The sequence below is a fragment of the Canis lupus genome, chromosome 12 (genome assembly GCF_011100685.1).
Source record: "Canis lupus familiaris isolate Mischka breed German Shepherd chromosome 12, alternate assembly UU_Cfam_GSD_1.0, whole genome shotgun sequence".
NCBI classification, from domain to species: domain Eukaryota; kingdom Metazoa; phylum Chordata; class Mammalia; order Carnivora; family Canidae; genus Canis; species Canis lupus.
This window is the reverse complement of record NC_049233.1, coordinates 24,424,116-24,445,839: the sequence shown is the minus strand read 5'-3', so window position 1 is coordinate 24,445,839 and position 21,724 is coordinate 24,424,116. Positions and strand designations below refer to the sequence as shown.

General features: G+C 38.5%; 1 protein-coding gene across 5 annotated transcripts in view; it reads right to left on the bottom strand.

Moving 5' to 3' along the window:
* The window catches only part of BEND6 (BEN domain containing 6), a 59,214-nt gene that overhangs the window by 36,809 nt on the left and 681 nt on the right, over positions 1-21,724 (bottom strand). The window contains exons 1-2 of one of the 5 annotated variants that reach the window (XM_038554404.1): positions 21,303-21,503; positions 3,302-3,521 (exon numbers count right to left, since the gene is read on the bottom strand). In XM_038554404.1, coding sequence (XP_038410332.1) covers positions 3,302-3,421 — 120 coding nt within the window. In that variant the 5' untranslated portion in view covers positions 3,422-3,521; positions 21,303-21,503. Of the gene's footprint in view, positions 1-3,301; positions 3,522-21,302; positions 21,544-21,724 lie in introns of those variants that run through there. The other 4 variants (XM_038554406.1, XM_038554407.1, XM_038554405.1 and 1 more) reach the window with 4 other exon arrangements.

Below are 21,724 nucleotides of genomic sequence, written 5' to 3'. Positions count from 1 at the left end.
TAGGTTGAAGGAGAAAACCTTCATCTCTGCAAACTGACTAGCACTGACAAGAAGTCATGGATGCACATCAAAGTTCCTTCTTTTCCCAGGCTCAGTAAGCACATGGTCTGCCTCCCAAGGTATTCCAGGTAACAGTTTTATCAAATATGTTACAAAGGTCCAATGAGTTAACAGCTTTTCAACATGTTAAATCTCAACTTTTTTGGACCACAATCTGATGATCTCTAAGTAATTCAAACATATGTCAGATTTGGATATCTTGCTTCTAGATACCAAAATCTGCATTAGTTGGGATGTGTTTCAAAGGCTGTAACAATGACCCAAATATAACAATGGCTTACAATGATGGAACATTACTTCCCTTTCACGTAAGAGCAAGGGAAATGAGAGTTTACTATGGCAGCTCCACAATGTTGAGGATGTCTCTTATCTTGCTGGTCTACCTTACCCAACACGCAGCCTCTATGCCTGGGTCTTAAGTGACTATTCCAGCTCCAGCATCATGCCTTTGTCTCTGCCAACAGAAGAGTACAAGCAGAAGACATGGCCATTCCTTTTAAGGTCATGATCCAGTAGTGGTACACATTGCTTCTACTCCTACCTTATTAATGGACATTTAGTCAACATAGCCACACTGAGATGCATAAGAGCCTGGGAAATGTAATCTTTAGCTGACAGCTACCTGCCCATCTAAAAACCTATCACTGTAAGAAGAATGGAAGAACACACAGCTGGAGAGAAGTAGCAGTCTCTGTCACTATCTACTTTTCTACTGGGCTCTTATCTTTTCTGTTGGGTTTTTTAGTCTATTCTAGATAGTTTCCTGTTCTATTATTACTGATTTGTGCAGATGCCTTATCTATTGAAGAAAGTTAGTCTCTTGTGGTTTTAGTTTTTACAAATATCTTTTCCCAATCTGATATTTGTCTATTAACTTTATATCTTTCATTGCTGCTTGCAAATAGATTAGCTTTTGTTTGACTTCACTTCTTTCTTGTAGGAACTTGCTAAAAATGGCAAGAACTAGATCATACATTCTAATTTCTTCTAATTTCTCTTCATAGAAGTGTGGCATCCTTCACTTTTCAAAAACATCTTTCATTTTTATTTAACCAAATCCATCAATTTTTGTTTAGGATTTATAGAGCTAATGTGAGTACATTAACTACTTGCCTATATATGATAATAGTAATTTTCATTACCTTTATATATGTTATATATGACATATACACACATACATGTAATAATGAAATCTATGCACAGAAATATATACTTGTATATTTGTTTCTTAAAAGAACAGGTATGAGGTGATTTATTTTTTCATTGTTTATAGTACCAAGATGTTGCAGGAAATTTAGGTTTTCATTACTGCAGAAAAGCTTAAGTAAAATCTGGTGCTATGCAGTGAATAGACACACAGATCTAATGTATAATAGTAATATAGGTAGATGTTAAAAACAGTGCTGATTGAAAAATCAGAAACAGATTGAAGCATATATTATGATATCAGCGTACTACTCAATGATGTATCCATAAAGTTGTACAATGCAGTGTGATTTTTAAGACGGAAAGAATTAGAAATAAGCCAAGTCCATCATGTGGGATTGGCTAAATAAAGACTAGTACATAGACATAGTGGAATAATATGGAGCTGTAAAAAAGAGAAAGTTCTCTATATTCCCGTGGAAAGATCTTCAAAAAATATTATGTAAAAAGGCAAAGTACAAAGCAGTGTATCTGGTAAGTTACTTTTTTGTGCAAAAGAGAGAACAAAAATATCTGTATTTATATTTCCTTTATTTAAACAAAGAAATACTGGAAAGATAGATAAGAGAGCAATAAATGTGGTTACATGTAGTGGGTGGGTAGGAGGTGGGAACAGGGTGGATGGAGATAGGGATGTGAGGGAGAATTTTCACTGTTTACCTTAAAAAAATATATTATATATATAAATATATATATTTGTATTTATATATGTATAAAATATGTATTTAAACTTCTTTTTAACTCAGAAAAGCCTTATTTTTTATTTAGCTTTCTGACTGTGTTCTTGTGCCTTCAACACTTTCACAATGATTTTCTGCTCCTTATATAAAGAAACTGCACTTGATCCTGTCATGCACACATCTAGCGCATGTGGAACTACCATGGGCCTCACTGCCATGTTTTTCATTTTAGAGAACTTCGTAAGAACTTTAAAATTTTATTTATTTATTTGAGACAGAGCGTGCACACTCACGTGAGCAGGGGGAGAGGAAGAAGGAGAGGGAGAGCGAGAATCTCAAGCAGACTCCTGGCTGAGGGAGGAGCCCTACCCAGCTGGATCTCAGGAACTCTGAGATCATGACCTGAGCTGAGAATCAAGAGTCAGACATTTAACCAACGGAGCCACCCAGGCGCCCCTAGAACCTCCTAAGAACTTAAAGTCTCACAGCACAAGTTCCTTAAAAATGGACTGAGTACACTCCACATGCAAATTTTGCTGGTTTCCCAATATTCTTGGTATAAAGGTAAACAATTCCATTACCAGCATTGGGGACAGCCTAGTTTTGCTAGAGGCTGTATTGTATAATACTCTATGATAGTGCATCACATGCTGGAACATCCTGAATGCCTCTAGACACTGCCCCCAGAAGACTGAAAAATATTTTAAACAATGAGAATGTATAGTATGTATTTAAAAAATTAAGAATACACTATGTATATACTACATGTATTAAAAGACTTATACAAAAAAAAAATAAAAGACTTATACAAATATATGTATTGCAAAGGCACACAAATAAAATGAAACTGTATAAACACATTGTTGGGTTGTCCAAAGCATAAGAGAACAATGGGAGTGGGGAATTCAGATTAAAAAGGAATAGATAAATAAAAATTAGAAAGGAGCCCAGACCAAACCAGTGATGAATATGGGCCCAAGAGTTAAAAAAGAAAAGAAATAGTAAATCTTAAAGAAGAGGTATTTCCATTTCTTTAGTACTTTTTGAGAGGAAAAATAGTTTCTGACAGTTTGCTGCACTTTCATTTCCCAGAATATGAGGGAAAGTTTGAACACTGGCATAATTGGCCATATTTAAATAGAAGCAGGTAAAAATGTCTGTTGAGTATATTTCTAACTCAACTTATTCAACATTACAAAGAGAACATGAAATTTTATTCCCTTGCTTGAATAAAGAATTAAAGGGAATAATAAGTTAATAGAAGAAGAGAAAGTACTAAAGTAATAAGTTATGAAAAGGATATGGAATTATGCTGGAGCTAGATAATAAAATTCTATCAAGGTAACAACACCAACCTGTCCTTTATCCATGTCACTATTTGCATTCTCTGAGTCCATTGTCTCTGTCCTTTTCCTCTTTCCTTTCCTAAGAGCTTGGGTATTGGTAATGTCATCTGTTTGCAAGATCTTCTGCATTTTCTCAAGTAGTTATCAAAGATTTTCTGAAATTGTAGGAAGAGGGAATACTCATGTAGATGATGCTATTCTGGATGTAGCCCCCAAATTAACGCTTTTCCTTAAAAACAAAAACAAAAAAGGATACATAATGTATTTACCACTGTATGTTTCATAACGGCATTAGCCACTCAAGTAAAGTACTTTTACTAAATGCTTCCTATCTCCTGTTGACCAATTTTGTACACATTTTCATTTGATTCAAAATCTTTCAATTTCATCATCATCATGGGGATGTCACATTTCCATTATGTGAGTAATATGCAGCGAGTTGTCACTTATAAAATGAAATAGTGTAAAAAAATTTTCCATCTTCACAAGTTTTTTTCTTGTCTGTCAGTTATAAGGAGTCTAAAAACCAACATAGAAACATAATAGATTTATGCAAACAGTATTTCACAGGACTGAAGTTATAAAGGGCATTAATAGTAGATCTCACCAGGATCAACATATTCCAAGGCAGATCAATAAGAATTGTTTAGAAGTTTGTTTTGTTTTTTTTCTGAAAACTCTCTACTTTTGAGGTGGAAGATTTTACTTGGTGTAAATTTAAGAATTTACCATAAAGAATGGAAGAAAAATATGTCTCAAAAGCAAAGATGTATTTCACAAAAAAATTTAAGGGTTAATCATTTTTCAAAACCTGAAAAGCAGATGACAATTCTTAGGTAGTAGCAGGGTTGAAATGATCAAATTTAATTTTTGCTATGCACAGATGATGTGCATTTGGTCTTAGCATCCTTATTACTTGCGTATATTGATTTTTTCTGTGAAAAGATATTTAATTATAAATAATAACACTTTAAATACAGAAGGGGCTGAACTTAAAGGTAACAGAAGGTAACATGTGCTCCTTATCAAATTATACTAAATAATTCTTTTAGGAAATATGGTACTTTTACCTACTTTAAGAGAAATTCATCATTCTTTAAGCATAAATTAATATTTGGGATTGTCTAGCAAAAATTGCTTGTTGTGACTTTCGGAAAACTTACTTTAGGTTTTTAAATATATATGAATAATATTTGAACTCACACATGGGACTGGACTGTCACATCTGACTCACAAATATCAGGGATTTTACCTAACATCAAACTTTATTAATAATTTCAATGATATAAGAAATCAAGAGGCACAGGTCAAGTAGGGAGAGGTCTAGGGCATCCTGCTGGCTTTGTAGGTTGTGTTCCTTCTCAGATCAGGTTGGTATTCTCTTGACTAGGATAAGTGAGGTCTCTAAATGAGGTTTGAGGGTCACCTTGCATAGTGGAGAGTTTAAGTTGTCACACATTTCCATTTTATATCTCCATTTTATACCTCAGAGTTGAATAGCTTGCATGACCTTTTCTAGGAAGTTATAAACCCATACATTCTAGAAATGTCAGCCATAAACAATCCTAAATCAGGTATATCAATTAAGAGCATTCCATAGATAAAATCTCCACTCCTAGCAAATATTGTTAATCAATTTACCCAGAGCAAGGTCAACAAACATTTTCTGTAAAGGGTCACATATTAAATATTTTAGGCTTTGCAGGTCAAGAGGCAAAATCAAGGATACTATGCAATTCTTATATAGCAAAAGAGAAAACAAATTTTCACAAAATTTTATTTATATAACTGAAAATATACTACTAATAATTGGATAGAACTTTTTGTAAGACAGTTCAACTAATGAGAATAGAACTAAAAAAAATGACATCTTGTTTAATTGGGGTTTAAAGTTTTCCCTTTCATCAAAATCATTTGCAAGTATTTACTTGTTAATGCTGACCTGCAATGAAATTTTATGTATTCCATGTTTGAAAAAAAAAGAATGTCCTTTCATTCAGAGAGAACAAAAATGTTTTTTAAACTTGGGTTGCGGTGGTGATTGCACAACTCTGTGAATATACAAAAAAAAAATATTGAATTGTATACTTCAAATGGGTGAATTGCGTGGCATGTGAATAACACTTCAATAAAGCTATTTAAAAAACAAGTCATAAGTTTGAATGTCTTCTGCAAAGTACCTACTGATAAATAATAAAATGAGTAACAGTAGGCTTTATTTTTTTATTTTTATTTTTAAAAGATTTATTTATTTATTCATTCAGAGAGAGCGAGAGAGAGGCAGAGACACAGGCAGAGGGAGAAGCAGGCCCCATGCAGGAAGCCCGATGTGGGACTCGATCCAGGGTCTCCAGGATCACATCCTGGGCTGCAGGCGGCGCTAAACCGCTGCGCCACGAGGGCTGCCCAACAGTAGGCTTTAAACACCTTATATTTTCAAAGTTTTGTAAATTTGTCTTACTAAACCTTTTTCTGCTTCACACACATTTTTACCCCATCAGTTGTAACACATCTTAGTAGATTCTGCTTCAGGTTGTGCTGAATCATTGTTTTCTCAACTTCTTTGAAAATATTCTCTTCCATAGTTGTTTCACAAAGACTGTTTACAGACGTTAATTTGTCTGTCACTCTATACTCAGCAATTACTCCCAAATAAACAAGAACTGAGCAGTATCAGTGGCATCTATTGACCCACCAAACACCAAGAAAAACTCAAAGTCATTTGCTGTGCGTTTTAATTGATTATTATATTCTTCCTGATGTTCTCAGTTCTTTGAGCAACTGTTTTTGCTGAGAATCTAATGATCTTAAGTAAGTTAATTTTTTTTCTGGGCACATGTCTTTAGCTACTGCAATGAAGTATGGTTTAATTAACTCACTACCTGTTAATGATTTTCCTTGTTTGGCTACCAAATGAAGCACTCAGAAACTTATTTTGGATACAGACTCACTTTCATTTAATTTTCTTTGTTTGTTCAGTAAGCTCTGCATCCAACATGGGGTCTGAATTTATGACCCCAAGACCAAGAGTCGCATTCTCCACTGACTGAGCCAGCCAGGCACCACCATTTCTTATTTTTGTGAAGAAATTAATTTGTGAAGAAGTATCTCAGGGATGAGATACTTCACTTTACATTTTCCTTTTTTTTTTTTTTATTTATTTATTTTTTTCACTTTACATTTTCTAATCATTTTGGCTATTGCTGTTCTGTGAATTGGAAATATTGTCATGAGTGCTTAGTTTGGTAATGTTGACATATATCATGTTCTTTTAGTACACCTACAGTGTCACTGTATCATGAACACAATGCTTTGTCACTTAATTTGATAACAAAATAATCCAAACTCCACTCTGCTTTAAAGAGTGGAGTTTTCTCTTTCTTTGTTTTTTGACATGATTGGCATGCCCTAGTAATAAAAAAATAAAAGAAGATGCCACAGTGTGACAATATGCATGATACTAAAATACCGTGAAGTTATTATAACTGCATTACTGTGATTTGTGGGGCACTGAACAGCAGTATAAAGTGCTGAGATTGCCTCATACGGTTTCTGTCACAAATACTCAACTCTGCCCTCATTGCATGAAAGCAACCATAACAATATGTAAAAACATAAGTGTGCATATGTTGTAATAAAACTATTTATGGACACTGCAACTTTAGTTTTACATAATTTTCACATATCATGGTATGGTCTTCTTATATTGATTTTTTCAACTATTTAAAAATGTAAAGAACATTCTTAGCTTACAGGCTGTACAAAAACAGGTGGCAGGCAGATGAGCAGTAGTTTGCTGAACCCCATGGGGGCTCAGTTATCATACTTAAATGGAGTTTAAACTATATCATCTGCTTTCTTTTCTTTCATCTTCATTTCTTTTCCTGCAGATCAAGACAGCTGCTTTAACGTCTTTTTCCCCAGTGCCTTACTTCACTGAACATTACTAATAAATTAAGAACAGTACCCAAGAGACATAATACACAGCATGTAAGATCCCACAGCAAATTATTATTTGATAAAATTAAATTTTGCCAGGTTAACTGATACGGACCTATTAAGTATCATTTAGTGATGGTGAGAGATGCCAGGTTCCTAGGTCATTGGGGTTGAGTATAACTCTAGGGTGGAGGGAATGGAAAGGAGATTATTGTTGAATTGGGTATAGAATTTCAGTTTTGCAAGATGAAAGGGTTGTGAAGATGGCTGGTGGTCATGGTCACACAACAATGTGAATATACTTAATGCCTCTAAATGACATGCCTTAAAATGGTTAAGATGGTAAATTTTATGTTAAGAATAATAAGAATATTGGGGAAAATTAGTTTATAAAAACATTGTTTTTGTAATATCCCTACCTGTACTAAAATCTTTTACTACTAATATGATTTAGTTAAGGAGCAAATCTCAAGTTTCTTCAAAAACACACAATTCTTTCAAGACTAACCAGAAGGGACATATCGAACCTCTTTTAGAACGACAACTTTTCAGTAGACTTCAGGCCAGTATTCTAACATCTAGGGACAGATGATTCAATGTTTATAGTACCTGACAATTAACAAATTCAGAAAGGATATTGTGAATTTGGTTATATATTAAATTCTCCTCTTAATTCTTGATAGTAGGAAATTCACCACGGAGTTATCTTCCCCTCTTTATTTTTTGCTAGCAGAAAGCATTTCATTAATTCCCTGGATAGTACTTGTAGGATGTGAAATGAAACATAAACACAAGTCATGAGAACACCCATGATATGTGGCTAACTGGGTAATATAAATCAGTGGCTTTCAACCATTTTTGGTGGCTCACAGTAAAAAATACAGTTAACATTTTGATCCAGGAAACACACACAAAACTACAACAAAATTTCATGAAATATTCTTACCCTTACTGCATGTGATGCACTCTCTCAGTTTCTATTCTATCTACTGTATTGTTTCACTTTTAAAAGTGCTGATTATAGCACATAAATTGATTTCACAACTCACTAATGGGTTATAGCCCATAGTATGAATGTTGTTCCAAGCAACATCCAAATTATGAAAAACATAATATCTAAGAAATAAGACAGAGAAAGGGGAGCTTTGTAACTAAAGAAAGCAAATGAAGTTAATAAAAATATAAACTCTTAATGCATTTAGGTTTACTTTTAATAAGCCAATACAATTAATGCAGGAATTCAAAATGCAAAATCTACCTCTGAAACTGTGTTAATCAAAAGTCACCAAATTTAAGGAAACTAAATTAATATTAAAATATAATTCAGATGTCTTATCAGCCTTTACATCTAAATATAAATTCTCTAATGTAAACTAAATAAATTGGTAAAGGCAAGTACAGCACGACAATAATGCTTAAATGTCCTTACATAATTTTCAGAAGTTTTGGATTGTTTTCTATACATATTAGTTTTGTAATGTATAGACATAAAGGTACTTTGCAATATTGAGGTCAGAATACGGACTTGAAGACTTCACTCCAAATGAGTTCCTATATGCCAAGAAAATGGTGCCAACATAATTCTAAATATTCAGTGGTCAGTTTAATGTTTTCTGTGAAATGGGCTACTAGTTTCAACTCAGCCCCTAGTGAGGTGGGACGTGGGGGAGGGAGATCATATTATTTTTAGAAAATTATATATATGTTGGATGAAGAGTAACCAAGATCAGAATGGTTTAAAATCATTGGGTGTCTTCTCCTGCAATACCCACAGCACTCTATGGAGCAGAACAAGTGCTTGGATAGCTTTCTCATCAAAGTGCTCTTGCTTTCTGGTTAGAAATTACTAGGTTTTACCAATGTCCATTAGGGAACACTTCAATTCTTTTCAGTTCCTCCATCTAACATATTTTCTTTCTTTTCTTTTTTAAAAAGATTTTATTAATTTGAGAGAGAGAGTGAGAGAGAGCACTCAAATATGTGCAAGGGAGGGGGAGGAGCAGAAGAGTGGGAAAGAGAGAGATAAGTAGACTCTGTGCCTAGTATGGAACCGCACTTGGAGCTCAATTCTGCAACCCCGAGATCACGACCGAACGGAAACCAAGAGTCCAATACTTATGATACTTATCCAACCGAGCCACCCAGGTGCCCGTAACACATTTTCAATTTCCAAGTTATTCCAGGAATATCCTTATTAAAAAGATGACCAATATACTTTAGGATGATTCAGCAACACTGTCAAACTGTAATCACATTACTTAAGATTAGACTGGAGACTATGTGTGAGGCTCGGAGACTTTAAGTATGTTTGAGGGACTATAGATGTGAGTCATTTTTAACTTTCCATGATGGGAAAAGAAAGAAAAACATCCTTATTGGCCCATGGTTTATGGATATACTTTTACTAAAGTTAATTGAACTGATAAGCAATGATATCATGCAATGGCTTAACCATTATCTAGGAAAGGAGTCAATTTCGCTCCCCATAGTGCCCTATATGATATCCTCAGATCTTTCCAATTGTGTCCCCTTCACTTAATAACAACAAAAATATAGCTAACATTTACTGAGTGCTTACTATATATATGGTACTGTTTTAAGCGCTTTACCTCTACTACCTTGTTTAATTCTCATAGTAGCTCTCTAGGGTAGGCACAGTTATTATTCACACTTGACAGATGAAGGAACTGGGGTTTCTAGTGGACCTTGGCAACCATTTCTGATCGCTAACTCATTAGCAGGTTAAAGAAGGTCTCTAGTGTGGAACTTAGAAACTAATCATCAAGTCACCTTTGCAACAGAATCTGTTAACTCCAGTGACTAGGTTTTTATTTTCTTCGCTTGACTAAGTCCCTCATAGGGCCCTCCTTGCTTAAGTTTCTGCCTCGTAGTCTGCCTCGAGACTGAAGCCTTGACTTGCTTCTCAGGACTGTAGTGCTGCTCAGACACAAGTGCTGGAGCTCCTCTCTTTAGTCCTGCAGCTCTGTTCTCCAGCCATCTCTGTTTTGCTGCCTAAGTTAGAAGGCTGACCTGTTTGGGCTCCCTTACCCTCTTCCCAGTTGGATTCAGCCAATGGGGTGTCCAAGCAGGAGATCAGAAGGAGGGAGGACAGTAAGTTAAGCAGAATTTATCCTCTCGCCTCCTTTCCTGGGGGGTCACCTCAGACTTTTATAGTAGACTTGTCTATATGATCTTCTCCTTTCAGTTTGCAATAACTATTTCCCTCCCTCTCCCTTTGAGCCTACTGCTGGGAACATTTCTGTTGTGACTAGCCCTGAGGTAAACACTATTCCTCCTGGTTTCCCTATACCCAGCTGCTATGGTCTGAATGGGTGCCCTCCCTGCCCCAGAATTTGTGTTTTGAAATCTTATTCCTCTTAGGTGATGGTATCAGGTGGTGGGGCCTTTGGGAAGTGATTAGGTTATAATGGGAGATCCCTCATGAATGGAATTAATGCCCTCATAAAAATGCCTTCAGAGAGATCCTTACTCCTTCTCCCAAGTGAGAAGGTCAGCAGTCTGCAGCTTGAAAGACGGCCTTTACCAGAACCTGACCATGCTGGCACTCTGATCTTAGACTTCTAGCCTCCAGAACTATGAAGAAATAAATTTCCATTGTCTATAAGTTACACAGTCTCTGGTATTTTGCTATAGCGGCCTGAATGGACTTAAGACACGAGCCACCCACATTAGCTTTTTCATCTGTACCAGAATTTCTCTGTTGCTCCTGACCTGGCAAAGGAGTCAGGTGCTAAACGACCCGGTTTTTATCTTCTCTGTAGTCAGACAGAGTGACAGGCTTACTTTCATCTTGATATATTCAGGAAGAAGACTTCTACAGCAAAGAGGTATTAGCACAGAAATCAGAAGTTGGGAATGGTGGAAGACAATCTTTACCTGCTACACAATGTCACTTATCCCCACCAATTGTCTATGAAAAGCCTGTAGCCATTTGGGGAATTGTCTGAAAGCTTGCACAAGAAAGCATATGCAAGACTTAAAGAGACTCTGGGCAAGTTTTCCTGTGGTTCTAGGGCCTCCAAAATCTTTTCTAAGAAATAATATGCATAGTTTTCTGTTACTATCTTCCCTGTACCCCCACCAACCCTCAGTATTTATGTGAGTTTTCCCCATTTATCAGAAACATGGATGCCAAGTTATGCATAAGGAAAAGTAAGAATCAATTAAAAGTTCTAATTTAGAATAGCTCTAAGTCATGTAAATCATCTTCCATTTCACATTTTTTCGATTAATGCAGAACATTCTATTCATCTTGAAAGTTGAGGGCAAGATGAGATCATTATGCTTTTTGCTTTAAGTAATCATATTCTAGAACATTAAGTTTTAGACCAATTTCTAAAATTCACAAAATGTAATAGTACTGATGCAAGAATCAAAGCCTTTGCATAAAAATCAAGAGTGATCCAGCTTTCAAATATTAATTTATCATATCAATTATAACATGAAAGGAGAAACCAATTTCTCTTTGAAATATCTGCCCCATTTTACCCTATAGTAATACCATGTATTAATGAAATAACTGGTTATCATTTAGTCTCTATTATTTTAGTACTTTTATAATCTCAAAAGTTGAGGTCTAAACATAATTAATGTGCTGAGTTACGTATTTCAGATAATTTACTTAATAAATCACCTTAAGTGGTTTGCCCCCTCATCTACTACCAATTTTCTCACTCTAATATTCTTTCATACTATGTTAAAGTAACATTCAAATAAAAAAAAATGATCAGCTACATTTCACATTTTTACTGTTATTTCTCTACGTCCTATGTGTAGGTAGTTAGAAAAATATATTCCTGTGTCTTTTTGAGTGACAGTATTTTTCTTCAATAAATTCATAGAATAATAAAAATGGAAGGAAACTTAAGGGACCATCTCCTCTCTGCTTCCTGTATTGCCAAGCCTGGTGTGGGCAGCCACAGGGCAAGTCAAGACTAGGAAGTTAGTTAAGGGTGGTGAAAGCAAGTATTGATCAAAGAAGGAAGCCCAAGGAAATGAAATGGATCTACTTAATCCAGCTGCAGTCTAGAAAGCTACATAAAAGCAAGGAAAGATAGATGAGAACAGTGAGTTCAAAGTGTGGAAGCCAACTTCAAGGTTTAGGAGTGTCAAAGACTGAGCAGAACAGAGGGCTCAGTGGTGGGGTATTTTGGGACAATGTTGTGAATTCATGATCCCATAGTAGAGAAATTGCTCTAACAGCCATGGGGAAGCAGAACCTCAGGCAGGTGTATCCCTTGTTCACAGAAAGAGGGGGAAGACTAAAATTGTCCTCCTAGGAAAAGACTGAAAGCTTAGTGAATTCCGTTTTTTGGTTTGTTTGTTTTGTTATGTAGGTTATTCAAGAGAGTCTTCTGGTCTGAATCTTTTGTAATATATTAGGTGATAAAGCTGGGTCACCTAAGTGGTTACAAACACAGGAACCTAGGGATCCCTGGGTGGCTCAGCGGTTTGGTGCCTGCCTTTGGTCCAGGGCGCGATCCTGGAGTCCTGGGATCGAGTCCCGCATCGGGCTCCCGGCGTGGAGCCTGCTTCTCCCTCTGCCTGTGTCTCTGCCTCTCTCTCTCTCTGTGTCTATCATAAATAAATAAATAAATAATCTTAAAAAAAAAAAACAAACAAAACACAAACACAGGACGTAGAATCAGTCAAGCTGTCTGGATCCCTAACCACAGATCTAATACTTACTATGTAACACTTCCGAACCTGTTTCCCCATCCGTGAATAATAACAGTACCTCCAACATGAGTTGATATGTTAGGTATATTAATAGCATAGTTACTATTTATTTTATTTATTTAGTTTATTAATAGTATTTTTATCAGTAACTAAAGGAAAAAGACCCATATCCCTCTCATACAAGCTGAGATGGAACAGGTAGTATGTGTATATGTGTGTGTGTGTGTTGGGGGGTGTTTACAAACTGCCTTGGTCAGGGAGGCATTAAGAAACATAGTTAATTAAAAAAAAGAAACATAGTTACTTAACTTGGATGCCTATGATGCTATATTAGACAAACCACAATCTTACTTAAAAATATAAAGACAAATTATTAGGGCTATTCATTTTTTTTTTTAAAGTAGCCTCCACACCCAACATGGTGCTTGAATCTTGTGCCACTAAACCCTTCACAGCCTAGACGGTCAGAAGGGAATTTGGAGAAAATAGAACCAGCCAAACTGAGAGATCAGAACACCCCTGGAAACTGGGTTGCCTACTGCAATGAGAAAGTCACATGGTGAAATAAGCCTCATCGTGTGGCAGAATGGGATGACAGTGATAAGACACTGGGACCTAGGGTTCTGAAAATATGGTGGTGGGTAGAGTCAAGGTTCTTAAGTATGGCAAGTATGGGAAATTAGAGATACAGGTGGATGGAGCTGAGTACTTGGTATGGACAGGCAGTCCTCCAAACCAGATAAAGGAATTATCCTGGTGGGACTGAGGACCTCAGTTTTCAGTCTCCATAGAGGCATGAATGTTGGAAAGCTTCATAGACTGTGGTTTGAGGTGAGATTTAGGAAGAGTAATTGCTACATTCACCAGAATGTCTAGGAGTAGTTTTGGGGAACATGATATTAAGTCCTTCTGCCTTTCTTTTAAGTCTTAAGACGATGGAGATCCTTGCAGACTCTGGGCTCAAGATCAAATTTTAGTACCAGTGTTTTTAGCTCAGAATGGATTTATCCATTCAAATATATAGATGTAAAATTGGGATACTTAACTGGCCTGAAGGTAGCTCAGGAATCATGTCAGGAATCTGTCATGGGAAGAAGCCCAAGAAGAAGGGCTTCTTCCCATGACAAAAGTCTGTGGAAGTGGTCCTAGATAGTTAGCATAGTCTTCCTTTTCAGGGTTAGAACTGACATCTCAATGAAAGTTACCTTAGGGAACTCGCTGGTCTCTTTCCTAATCTGTTCAAAGTTGAGGGAGGACAGAGAACTCACAGTACATCCTCTCATTAGTCTCAGCATGCGCAGCTTTCACCTGCGTTTGGGAGATGTCCTTGAACTTTTATAGGTTAGAGTTGAGAGTTTCCTCTGCTCATCCTGGGACACTTCTCTCAATCTCAGGGGAGGTACCTAGGTGCTGCTAATGTTGATGGATTGAGAAAATCATTTGATACTGCAGAAGCCTTGGTATCTGTATAAATCTGTATGGTTTCTGATAATTCTCTCTCTCCCTCTCTTTCCTTTCCTTTCCTTTCTTTTCCCTTTCCCTTTCCTTTCCCTTTCCTTTCCTTCCTCCTTTTTCTTCCTTCCTTCTTCTCTCTTTCTCTTAATAACTCTTTAAGAACCTAATGAAATTATGGACTCTGTTCCCCAAAAGAGACCCATATTTTTATATATAATTTCTGGACCCTACAATTCCATTCATGAATTCCAGGTTAAAAACTCTAGCAACAGATAGGACAGCAAGAATAGGCTTTAGGTTTTTGGCTTTCTTCATTGAAATACAAACTCCACTATATTCTAATTTAGTGTGTTTGCTGTTTGTTTCCCTTTTTTTACTCCAAAAAGTGTTTGGGGGTTAACAAAGACATTTTATGATGTACTTTTCTTCTATAATAGATCCATAGGATGTCATTACATTGGGATAATTTCAGTAACCTCTGGAATTCAGTAACCTTTGGAATTATTGAAACATTCTTTGCTAATCATAAGTTACTTGTTGAAGTTCTCTGTTCTTGGGATACTTGCTACCTCTGCTGCCTTGGTGACATTATTCTTTCAGGCTCTCAGCATGCTAATGTATTAGCATATAAATCTATTGACACAAAATATTTAATGCAAAAGTGCTACAAAAGAAATGCACATAATTTAGCTATTAAATGTTGCTGTTGGGGCACCTGGGTGGTTCAGCTGGTTAAGCAGCTGCTTTTGGCTCTGGTGGTGATCTTGGGGTTCTGGGATCGAGCCCCACACAGGGCTCCCTGCTTCTCCCTCTCCTCCCCATTTGTGCTCTCTATTTCTCTCTCTCTCTCAAACAAATCACAAAATCTTTGAAAAATATGTTGCTGTCATTTCAAAAATTAAGATAATTTGGAATTTCATTCATAGACATTAGTCAAGATTTTATTCATTTCATATTTACTATGCAACTATGAGCCTCCTACCTTATTCCCCCCGTTTTTATTTGTGAATGTATAAATGCTTGTAACCCTTACCTTGGAACTAGAAGGCACTAACTTTAGCTTTCTTTTTTTTTTTTTAATTTTTATTTATTTATGATAGTCACACAGAAAGAGAGAGAGGCAGAGACATAGAGGGAGAAGCAGGCTCCATGCACCGGGAGTCCGACGTGGGATTCGATCCCGGGTCTCCAGGATCGCGCCCTGGGCCAAAGGCAGGCGCCAAACCGCTGCGCCACCCAGGGATCCCCTAACTTTAGCTTTCAAACTTGCTTTGTAAATTGCCCCACTTAGAAATGGTGGAAATATTTTCCACTATCTGAATAATAATGAACAATGCTGCTCAGTGATTTATAACTCTAAGAGCTTTATAATTTGATTTATGAACAGCTCAATTTTTCCATTGGCAGTTCATACAACTATGAGTAAATTTTCTGGCCAAATGACTCAGTTTGTTGCTGGATGACTAATCTCACACTCTGTTAGAAACAACATAAATGAATTCTATTTGCTAGTGAATAATAAATGATTACTTTCCAAAAACTGTCTGTAAAGCATTATAGAGTAGATGAATTCAATTACATTGACTTTTTTTTTTTAAACTCTCAGACTCAGTAGACATTTTTGAGAAGCCTGTAATGTTCATAAAAAAGAACATTTCCCCCCACCCTTAACAGCATTATTCTGGATCCTACAACCCATAGCACAACAAATTCTAATTAAGCTCTAAAATTTCTAAAATGTTACAAGAACGATTTGGAATAATTCAGTTGAAGTATTTTCTTTTACAAATATGCCTTTAAGTTGTTTTAAAAGTTTTTATTGTGGTAAAATGAATATAAAGTCCTTTCACAGGGAATATTTGCTGAAAATAATATTTGCAAATAATAATTATTTTTCCTTGAAAAAAAAAAACAAAATTTAAAAAGACAATTGTGATCCATCCAAGGTTACCAGCCGAAACTCAGTAGGATTTATTTCTAAAAACTTATTGCTGGGATGCCTGGGTGGCACAGCAGTTGAGCATCTGCCTTTGGCTCAGGGCATGATCCTGGAGTTCTGGGGTCAAGTCCCACATCGGGCTCCCTGTATGGAGCCTGCTTCTTCCTCTGCCTATGTCTCTGCCTCTCTCTCTCTCTCTCCGTGTCTCTCATGAATAAATAAATAAAATCTTAAAAAAATTATTGCTAAAACCATTCTTACCTAAACTTTTTGTTTTTAAGGGGATAATATTTCAATGTAATGTCATTGTATAATTACCAGTTTGAAAATATACTCATTTCCATTTAGGTTTATAATAAAAGCTTACAGATAATTTGGGCTATATTCCAAGGTATTCCTTATCTTTCCCTAAAAATCATTCTGTCTGAGGGTTAGTAGCCAGGGTTGGTGGGGAGGAGACCATGGGCAGAAAGCCATCCTAACTACTCAGGGTTAGTGTTAACTGCATAATGAAAAGCCCCTGGAGAGCAGAAAGAACCCATCTGGGGGACTGCAGGTATGTTAAAACAAACAGCTGGGTATCTGGGTGGCTCAGTGGTTGAGCGTCTGCCTTCAGCTCAGGGCCTGATCCCGGGGTCCTGGGATCGAGTCCCACATTGGGCTCCCCCAGGGGAGCCTGCTTCTTCCTCTGCCTATGTCTCTGCCTCGTTCTCTGTGTCTCACATGAATAAATAAAATCTTAAAAAACAAAGTGCTAAACTATAAATGCCTAGAAGAATGCCCTCTTCTCTCCTCTCTTTAACTCTTAATTTCTCTCCCACTGCTGGTTTTATCAAGCTCCCTGGAACTTAAAGTAACCCTATCTTGATTAAAAAAAAAAAAAAAAAAAAAAACAGAAAAGCCATTACTTAGGCTTTAAGCACAGCTCTACTCATCTCTTTTAGATGAATTAGCTTTTAGAGTTAGAACTTAACTTTTAGAGTTAAATTTCTCCAAAGATTGTGGACAGAGGCTCTCTCCTGTTTTCACCTCCTACTCTCTCTTCAACCTGTTAATGTCTGGTTTTAGCCTCCCCACTAGGATGAATCAGCTTTCTGGAAGGTTTCCAGAGGTCTCCTAGTCACGGGTCCTCAGTCCTTGCACACCTTAATCTTACATTTGTGCCTCTGTTCTAGTAAGCCACTACACTGGAACACTTCCCACTTGGGCTTCCATAGGCTTGTTTTCTGCTGGCCTTCTCTAGTCCACAAATGGAAGTCATCTCCAAAGTTCCAATTCCAATTCTCCATGTAGTTTCTTTTTTTTTATTATTATTTTTTAAGATTTTATTTATTTATTCATGAGAATACACAGAGGAGAGAGAGAGAGGCAGAGACACAGGCAGAGGGAGAAGCAGGTTTCATGCAGGAAGCCTGACGTGGGACTCGATCCAGGGTCTCCAGGATCACACACCCTGGGCTGCAGGCGGTGCTAAACCGCTGAGTCACCGGGGCTGCCCCCAATTCTCCGTGTAGTTTCTCTTCCTTAGTCATTTTGTCCATTTCCATGACCTCAATAATAATTCATGTTGGTGACACCCAGTCTATATCTGGTTCTGACCTCTCCACCCATGTTTCCATGGGCTTGCTGGGTAATCTCACATATAGATATCCTTCCAACACCTCTGTCTCCATGGGTATTAGACTTAGCTTGTCATATTTTCCTTCAGGACTGTCCTTCCATTCCAGCTCAAGGCTTGAGTCATCTTCATTTCCTCTCTTTTTCTCAGTTGGTCACTACATGGATTAGGGTGGAGCCTTCTTTTCTTTCCAACCCATAAATTAGGAATTTGTGCCACAACTTCCAATCTCTAGAGAAATACTGCAGCTTCTTTGTAGTAAAAGCCCCTTACTCACTCTTACTTTGGGAGGTGAATAACTCAGTGATGGGGGATTCAGGGAGGGCCTTCCAGCCACTATTGGGTAGGGCTGATGTATGAAAGGTCCCCTTCTCACATATGGTCCTGTCTCTTGCTCCATCCTGCTGCAAGCCCTGTGGGTGGGAGAGTGTCAGGCTCTTTACAACCTCTGGTCTCCAGCAAAGAAGTAGTATCCTGGTGCGCTGGTGCTGGGACTGCCTGTAGTTCTTCAGCTGTGACTGGGTGGTACACAGATTTAGGGGAAAAGCAATAAGATGTCCCATTTTGACCTTGAATCTAACTCATGTTCTTCAATCTGAATTTACCCTGAATAAAGTTTTTTATTTATTTATTTATTTATTTATTTATTTATTTATTTATTTATTTAAAAGTTAATATTTCAATCTCATTTTGGTTCCTCAGGTATATTCTCAATTTGGTTGAGAAGCCAAAGGGAATAAGGGCTGCATGATGGATCATTTTCTACATGCCTGATACCAAACACTCTTCACCATTTTTATAAACTCATTTGTCTTCCCTTGGATGATAATGCTAACTCACTGTCATAAAAAGTCAAAAACTAATCTATCCTTTTCCATCTTTATTGTTTTTCATATGAAACATTTGCCTTTTAAAAAAGATTTTATTTACTTATTCATGAGAGAGAAAGAGGCAGAGACACAGGCAGAGGGAGAAGCTGGCTCCATGCAGGGAGCTGGGCGTGGGACTCGACCATCAGTCTCCAGGGTCACACCCATGCCTGAAGGCGGTGCTAAACCGCTGAGCCACTGGGGCTGCCCCATATAAAACATCTGACCAAGGACCTTCCTTCTCCATCCCTACTGCCAAGCTTCAACTTTTTTGTGACTTTGATACAATGTCAATTATTCTTTGTAATAAAAACTTAGCAGAAAGAAAAATATAGGAATTCTACTAAATTAACTTCCAAAAAGGATTGATTGGTTGATTTAATATTTATTAAATTCCATAATGCATTAGCATCACATAAACACACAGAAAGAAGCAATTAAAAACCTGCCATTATTTGGATATGGAAATGATAAATTAGTAACAAATCAGAAAATAGCAATGGAACCTAAATACTAAAAATTCTTTCAATTATTTGGTTTCCTTATTATTAGTATCCTTGAGATAACTGATGTAAAGAATAGGCGTTAATGCATCTAAAAAAAAAAAATCTACAATTCTACTGCACAGCAGTTAAGGCATTTGCCTGCCAAGGGAGATAAATGATGTTCTTGCGTGTACTTGAAACTTATAAATGGCTGCAGCAAGACACAGGATGGTAGCAACTGTGCTAAAGTAAGAGCTCAGAAAACTATAATTGCTATTTAGTTGCTTTTTGTTGTTAAAAATGCAGAGTTTGGAACAAATTGGATACTATGCCGTGTTTGTGGTCTTAGACACATTTCAAGGATATTTTGGCCATTTTAGCTCACTCACAAATTTTAGTTAGTGGGAAAGTATACAGTAAAAATGACCTTCCTAAATTCTATTAGTTATTTCTGCCAATGTTTGTAGAAGGTTAGTTCAGTTTTGTTGTTGTTTTAAATTATTCTCCCAGGCCACTGGGAGTCAATGCAGTAAATAATTCTTCCTTTCTTGATGTGCCACACATTGCCAACTCTCAGGATTCTCTTCAATACTCCTGAACAATGCACAGGAATACAGTCTCTCACTGCAGTGGGCTGCAGTAGTAGGAGACCTTTGAGCAATGTGAACATGATGCAGTGCTACCTGGCTGACCCTGGGCGCCAGGGACCTATGAAGTCCATCCTGACTTGTAGTGCAGCCTATTCTTTGACTTTCAACATTCTCACCATATACAGTATCTGCAAGCAAGGTCCTTGCATCTTCAGACCGAAACAACGGAATATGATGCAACATGTCAACAACTTGAATGTTTATTTTGCTTTAGGAAACAACCTTGTACATAAGAAAATTTCATCCATGGCTTCCCACATTTATGAATCTGGCCTTTAGGAAACACAGCAGGCAATGCCTTTTTGAGTTTCCTTTAACGGTCACACATGGCAATATAATTCAAGGCCTTGAAAACGTCAGTGGTTAAGCTTTTATGCAGAGTCGTACGGTTGATTTTGTATAGTTAGAAAACAATACTGATTTTGAGATCCTACAAGCAAACCCAACTTAAGTATTGCCATCTATTCTTTAAATGCTTTTCAGAATTTTACAGATTACTTTTTCTTATGACAATTTCTTCAGTATCTTAAATATTCCAAAGCAAGAGTCCACCTCGTAGTTATTAGAAGCCACAAATGCAACAATGTGCAACTTTAGGTCACTATAATGGCAGTTGCCTTATGCCGGTAAATAAAACGAAACAAGCAAAACCCAGCTCTTCTCCCCGCCCCCCCCCCTCCCCGGGGAATGCCTGCATTGCCTCGGGAGCAGCATAACGCGGTACAGTACCCGGCCGGCCAAGGCCAACACATGCCGCAGACTGCAGCCGCAGCGGCTTCCGGGCCAGGTGGCAGTGGCTGTCCGCAGAAAGGCACACTGCAGCGCTCCCGCCACACCTTCTGCGTTGGCACCGCACCAGAGGCCACTGTAAGATCTCCTGGCCACCAACAATATACTTTTTTTTTTTTTTTTTTGCTGGTTATGAAGAAAGAGGAGGGGGGCAGGAGCGAATGTGTGCGTTTTGAGTGCGACAGAGCCGTATTTTCTCACACTCCCTAAAATATTTCCCCTCAAAATATTTACAAGACAATCTCCAACTTCCTTCATCTGCCAGTTCCCAAACCTGAAATTGCCTCTCTTCGAACGCACTTCGATGAGTCAAGGTTTGACGGTACACGCGTGGATGCAGGCGGGTCTAACGTGCCCGTTTCTCCGCCGAGAAACTGGCACCTCGTGTGGGGGTGTTAACAGCTTAGCTCTGCAGACGGGGCGTCCCGCTGGGGAGCGCCCCCGCCGTAGAGGGGCTTGGAGAGGTTGGGCCTCCCGTGTCCTGGAGAACCCCAATCCCCAGGGAAGGCCCTTCCCGGCGTTCACGCTTCGGCGTGCGAGGAACCCCCCCGCAAGCAATAGCTCACCCGGCTGCATCCTCCAAAGCCCCAACCTCGGGGCGGGGCGCGGGGAGGTGGAGGTGGAGGTGGGGGGAGCACCGCCTGCAGGCTCTCCCGCCGGCGCCTCACGGTTTCCCCCCTGGCTCCTTGGCGCCCCCTGTCGCCGGGCTCCCCCGCAATCGGCGCAGGGAGGCTGGAGAGGTGGCGGCCCCCGGGCGTCGGGGAGCGGAGAGGCGCGGGTCCCGGCACCCGCCGACCGCGCGGACTGGCGGGCGGCCCCGCGGGAGGGCGCTGGGCGCTCAGGCCCGGGCGCAGCCCGCCGCCGCCGCCGCCGCCGAAGCCGCCGCAGCCATGTCCGCGCGCCCGCGTTGCCGCAGCCCGGCCGTGATGTCATCAGGCGAGCCCCCGCCGCGGCGCCCCGTTCCCGCCCCCCGCGGGCCTCCGCCGCT